The sequence below is a fragment of the Vulpes lagopus genome, chromosome 5 (genome assembly GCF_018345385.1).
Source record: "Vulpes lagopus strain Blue_001 chromosome 5, ASM1834538v1, whole genome shotgun sequence".
Lineage (NCBI taxonomy): Eukaryota > Metazoa > Chordata > Mammalia > Carnivora > Canidae > Vulpes > Vulpes lagopus.
In genome coordinates this window covers 94,349,135-94,355,267 of record NC_054828.1, presented here as the reverse complement: position 1 = coordinate 94,355,267, position 6,133 = coordinate 94,349,135, and the positions used below count along the sequence as shown (strand labels likewise).

Here is a 6,133-nt window from a genome sequence, read left to right as displayed (position 1 = left end):
GGCGGCGCTAAACCACTGGGCCATCGGGGCTGCCCCATATAGATGAATTGAATAAAATTCAAATTCCAGAAATAAGCCTCTACATTTCTTTTAAAAAAAAAAGGGCAGCCCTGGTGGCTAAGTGGTTTAGCACCGCCTTTTGTCCAGGGTGTGATCCTGGAGACCCGGGATTGAGTCCCACGTCAGGCTCCCTGCATGGAGCCTGCTTCTCCCTCTGCCTGTGTCTCCTCCCCGCCCCCCCCCCCCCCCCGCACCATGAATAAAGAAATAAAATCTTAAAAAAAAATAAGCCTCTACATTTATGGTCAGCTGATTTTCAACAAGGGTGCTAAGACCATTCACTGGGGGAAAGAATAGTCTTCTCAATATATAGTCTGGGACAACTGTCTAATAAGCATATGAAGAAATGCTCAACATCACTGGTGTTAGGTAAATACAAATCAAAATCACATTGAGGACCACTTTACACCTACCGGAATAAAAAACAGAAAAAAATGTGTTGGTGAGGATGTGGAGAAATTTGACCCTCACATGTTGCCAGCTGGAATGTAAAATGGTACAGCTGCTATGGAAAACAGTTTGGCAATTCCTCAGAAATTTAAAACAAATAATTACAATATGACCCAGCAATTTGACTCCTAGGTATATACCCCGAAAAATTGAGTACAGAAACTAAAACATTATACTTACATGTGACGTTCAAGGCACTATTATTCACAATAGCCAAAAGGTATAAGCAACCCATGTATTTATCAATAGATGAATGGATAAACAAAATGTGGTTTATATATACAATGGATTATTCAGTTATAAAAGGGAATGAAATTCTGACACATGCTACAATGTAGATGAACCTTGAAAGTATTATGCTGTGAAATAAGCCAAACACAAAAGGACACATACTGTAGGATTCTACTTATATGAAGGTAGCCAAAATAGGCAAATTCATAAATAGAAAGATTAGACGGTCCTAAGGTGCATGGGGAGTTAATGTTTAACAGGTAGTTTGTTTGGGATGATGAAATCATTCTGGAAATTGACAGTAGTTAGGATTGCGTGATATTGTGAATGGACTGAATACCACTAGATTGTCCATTTTAAAATAGTTAAAACTCAATTTTATATTATGTACATTTTACCACAATAAAAAGAAGCCATGTCTGAGTAGGGTAAAAAAACAAACAAAAAACTGGCAAGTACTCATAAAAAGGCAAAGGAAGACTTAAGTATTTTATCAAGTCTTAAAAAAAAGCAATGAAATGCTAATCCATGCAAGAACATGTACGAACATGGAGAACAGTGGGCTAAGTCAAATAGGCCAGGCATAAAAGGACAGATGCTTTAGGATTTCACTTAAATGGACTCTTTGGAATAAGCAAGTTCATGGAAACAGCAAGGGGATGAGGTCACCGGCTGGAGGAAGTGGGACTGAGGGGGTTATGACTCCATGGTTATATAGAATCTGTTCAGGGGGGTTGAAAAGTTTTGGAAATGGTGGTGGTGATACAAGACTGTCAGTGGAATGAGTGCCACTGAGCTGTACATTTACAGAGAGTTAAGATGGCACATTTTATGTTACAGATATTTTACCATCAAAAATGAAAAAGGGGTGCCTGGGTGCTCAGTTGGTAAGCATCCGACTCTTGGTTTCAGTTCAGGCCTGATCTTTGGGTTGTGAGATTGAGCCCCACATGGGGCTCTGCCCTGGGCATGGAGCCTGCTAAGATTTTCTCTCCATCTCCCTCTGCACCCGCCTCTCCTCCCCATCTCCCTCTCTAAAAATAAATAAATAAAAAAGGGAATGAAATACTCATACATGCTACATCATGGGTGAAACTTGAAAATAGTACGTTGAAAGAAGTCAGTGAGAAAGGACCACATATGGGGCACCTGACTGGTTCAGTCAGTAAAGCATGTGCCTCTCAATCTCAGGATCATGAGTTCAAGTACCACATTGGGCAAGGAGCCTACTAGTAACAAAAAACCCCCAATACACACACACAAACACACACGCACACAGAGGAAAAAGTACCATATGATGTATCATCCCATATTACTTTTTTAAAAGTTTTATTTATTTGTCATCTCTACACCCAACATGGGGCTTGAACTTACCACCCAGAGATCAGGAGTCGCATGCTCTTCTGACCCAGCCAGATAGGCAGCCCCTGCACGATCCCATTCAAATCATGTGTCCAGGAGAGACAAATCCAGAGACAGAAAACAGATAATGGTTGCTGGGATTGGTGTGTAAGGGCAAGATAAGGGGGTGACTTCTAAAGGGTCTGGGTTCCTTTTTGAGGTGATTAAAATGTTCTAAGATTGTGATGATGGATACACAACTTTGTACTTAAGAAAACCCATTGGGCAGCCTGGGTGGCTCAGTGGTTTAGCGCCGCCTTCCGCCCAGGGTGTGTGTGATCCTGGAGACCTGGGATCGAGTCCTACGTCAGGCTCCCTGCATGGAGCTTGCTTCTTCCTCTGTTTGTGTCTACCTTTCTATCTCTCACTCTGTGTCTCTCATGAATAAATAAATAAATAAATAAATAAATAAATAAATAAATAAATAAATAAAATCTTAAAAAAAAAACCTAATTGAATTGTACACTTTAAATGGATAAATTGCATGTTATGTGAATTATAGCTCAAAGAGGCTGTTTTAAAATTGCAGTGGTAGGGTGCCTGGGTGGCTTAGTGATCGAGCGTCTGCCTTTGGCTCAGGATGTGATCCTGGGGTCCTGGAATTGAGTCCTGTATTGGGTTCCCTGCAGGGAGCCTGCTTCTCCCTCTGCCCATGTCTCTGCCTCTCTCTGTGTGTCTATCATGAATAAATAAGTAAAATATTAAGAAAAAAAAAGAGTTGTGATGCTAGGTACCATGCAGAACAACCAAAGGATGCCCTTACCTCTTGGCAATTATGAGAAGACAAAGGAAAATAAAGATGACTGTCTTTAGATCTCAGTTACTAATACTGACTGGTCTGTACATTTCAGGCTGGAAGTTCAGCTGAATTTTTCTGTCAGGCATGTTTTTGTATTCTCCCCGCCAACCCCCTGCAAAAATCTAGCATAGGGCTTGCTATGAGGATGGGAGGCCTGATTCAACAAAAGAACTAAAATACTCTGGAAAGGTCTTGCAACTGCAATTTTATTTTCTTTTGTGAAAATAAACAACTGGAAGTTTAAAATGCTCCAAAAATTCCCCATAAAAACAAAAAGAAATACACACAGAAGAAGCATGTGAGGTGATGGGGGGAGGGAGGAGGGAGTTTAGACTTTTGGCGGATTGTTTTAGCACTGACCCAGGGGACGGGAGCCAGGCCGTGTTGCCAGGTCCCATCTACCACTCTGGGACTGTGATGGGAGGTCTTGACTGGTGAGGGGGTGGCACAGAGACTTCTTCACCAAGGAAGTGGCAGGCACCTTGAATCCCTTTCAGTGTGGGGAAGAACCATTTCAGAGGACCTCTTTGCCCACCAAAAGCTGGAGGCTGTTGTGTTAGGGCCCGCTGAGGGGAAGGGGATGCTGGTGGAGACCAATCAGGCAAAAGGTGGCTTCTGACATGATGACAGTCTTACACTGGGCAGAGGACGAAGATGAAGGCAAGAACCGACGGAGTTGAGTGAAGGAGAAAAACTTGGCGAGGTAAAAGGGAATGTCCAGGAATGGGATCTAGGTGAAGAGGCAGCAGGCTAGAAGGCCAGCCATGGCCGACGTGTGGCCTTGGAAGGGGGCACGTGGGAGCCACGAGAAGAGGGAGCGGGGCAGAGAGCAAGAGAGGTAGAGAGAAAGGGGTCTTCTGCCCAGGTCCATCCACCACTGTACGTACAGGTAGAATAACACACTACTTTTCAGTCCTCTTTCTTGTAAAGTTTTTTTTTGTTTGTTTTGTTTTGTTTTTTAAAAAAGCCTTAAGATCAGCTACTGGTTACATCTACAAAATGTAAAGTGCTGCTGTTACCAGTCACTTTACAGAACAGTCCAGAGGTCAAATATTGACCAATAAAGTTTCCTTTTTTTTTCTTCTGAATCATTACTACTCGACGAGTCACTTGACAGCCTGCATAGGTCGGGGCAGCTCAGTGGGCAGACTTGGTGACCAAGGAAAGAGGCTGGGCCTGGAGCACGGGGAGGGCCTGGTGGGCATGGAGTGTGGCTGGGAAGGAGGGGGGAGAGGTCAGCAGAGCTGTGGGCAGGGACCCGAGGGGCAGGGGCCGGGAGAGAAGGGGGGGCTGGCTGCCCATCTGGCCAGAGGAGGTGGCTGTTGCCTTAGCTGACAGGAAGGCAGCTGAGTGTAAAGCCAGCTGGGCCCGGCTCTCTGGCTTGGTGGTGAGGGAGAGGGGCTGGGCTTGCTCTGAGTGAGTTGCTGCGGGGGCAGCTGGTGATGCCAAGGCTGCGGAGGGAGTGGCCGGGGAATCCAGCATGCTGCCATGGGAAGAGGCAGGGCTGTCACAGGACTTCTCAGGGGGCAGGTACTGAACACATGGCTTCTTGCTTTTGGAGGCCAGAGCACCTACAGGGACAAAACACAAGAAAGATTCAGCAGCCAGTAGCCGTGGGTGAGGCGGAACTCAAGAACGCCTACTGGGAGGGAAGGGGTGCCTGAAATCTAGGCTTTCAAGATTAGGAAGCCGCATCGAGGCATACCTAGAGCATGGAAAAGGGGCAATGCCAAAATGGCAAAGACCGATTCAGTATCTGATAGGAGGGAAAAGAACTCAGGCTAGATCTTCTTATCATCACCTTTCCTGCCTAAATCTCACCACTTTTGGAGACAGATCTCCATTCAATCTGCTTAGCCACCAGGGCTGCCCTTTTTTTTTTTTTAAAGAAATGTAGAGGCTTATTTCTGGAATTTGAATTTTATTCAATTCATCTATATGGGGCAGCCCCGGTGGCCCAGTGGTTTAGCACCACGTTCAGCCCGGGGTGTGATCCTGGAGACCTGGGATCGAGTCCCACATCGGGCTCCCTGCATGAAGCCTGTTTCTCCCTCTGCCTGTGTCTCTGCCTGTTATCACTGTACTCTACAGACACCTGGGAGCGGTGAGGGGGCCGCCCCCACTGTGATGGTGGGAAGAAGAGCCAGTGCCCTCCTCAGGACTCACCCTCTGCCTCTTGGACTTGCTGCTGGGACTGTGTCTGTGACAGCTGCTTTTCTCTCTTCCTCTTCTTTTTCTTACCCTGAAAGTTATGGCCAAAGAAAGGGTAACCAGAGTCAGAATAGTTGGCTTTTCAGGGGAACTCCCAGCTACGAAGTGGGGGAGACAGGATATTGCCCATACTGCCCTTGACCCTCCCTGAGTGAGGAAGCTGGGGGTGGAGGGCAGCCACTCAGGTCACCCTCCCCACAGAAGCCTCTGAGGAGCCAGAATGAGCTAGAATGAGCCTTCCTGGAACATGCCCTTGATTCTTCCCTCCAGCCCGGTGTCCTGGTTTTCTTAGAAGGCCTTATTCCTTCAGTGCCCTCAGGCTTATTTTTCCATTTCTCTCCCTGGAAGAGTGTGGTTCTTGATCTCTTGAGAGGCGACTCAGGCCCCACAGAAAATCTAAGAGCTCTGAAGTCTCTTACCAGAAAAAATGGCAAATGAGGACATATAAAAATCTGCCTAGAGATTACTGGAAAGAGTTACTGGAAATGCCAGGTGAAGCTCATACATTGCTCGCTGAGCCCCTGATTCAGAACCCCTGGCCAGCAGCAGTCTCACCACCAGAGCCAGAACAGCTCCTCCTGCATCCTAAATTATGGAATCAAAGGCTGAGTCCACTCCAAATGACAGGGGTACAAATTTACATTGGTCCTTAGGACACCAGAGCCATGTTCTTGTTGGCCTCCTGAGCATTAAAATGCCTTCCTTATTTCTAGAGAAATACAGCCTCCTCCCTGGCCTCAGAAGTCCTCTGTCAATGTAACCACTTTTCCTTTCCTGCTTGGTGTCACCGACAGATGCCACTCTTGGGGCCTGAGGGCAGCACTTACATAGTTGTCCCGGGCTGACCAGGTTGGGTAGAGCTGGGAGTGAAGTTGCCGCTCCTTCCGGGCCAGTTCATAGTACTTGGCCTGTTCTTCTCGGGACAGGTTGTGCCACTGTGGAGAGAGGGTCAGAGATGACAGAGAATGAGGAACACAGGGG

The 6,133-nt window shown here is 46.4% G+C and overlaps 1 protein-coding gene across 2 annotated transcripts in view; it reads right to left on the bottom strand.

The window, feature by feature from the left end:
* Positions 1-3,113: 3,113 nt before the first annotated feature.
* TCF7L1 (transcription factor 7 like 1) overlaps positions 3,114-6,133 on the bottom strand; it is a 159,477-nt gene continuing 156,457 nt past the window's right edge. The window contains exons 10-12 of one of the 2 annotated variants that reach the window (XM_041754249.1): positions 5,980-6,087; positions 5,108-5,183; positions 3,114-4,512 (exon numbers count right to left, since the gene is read on the bottom strand). In XM_041754249.1, coding sequence (XP_041610183.1) covers positions 4,079-4,512; positions 5,108-5,183; positions 5,980-6,087 — 618 coding nt within the window. In that variant the 3' untranslated portion in view covers positions 3,114-4,078. The remainder of the gene's footprint in view (positions 4,513-5,107; positions 5,184-5,979; positions 6,088-6,133) is intronic. The other variant, XM_041754250.1, reaches the window with a different exon arrangement.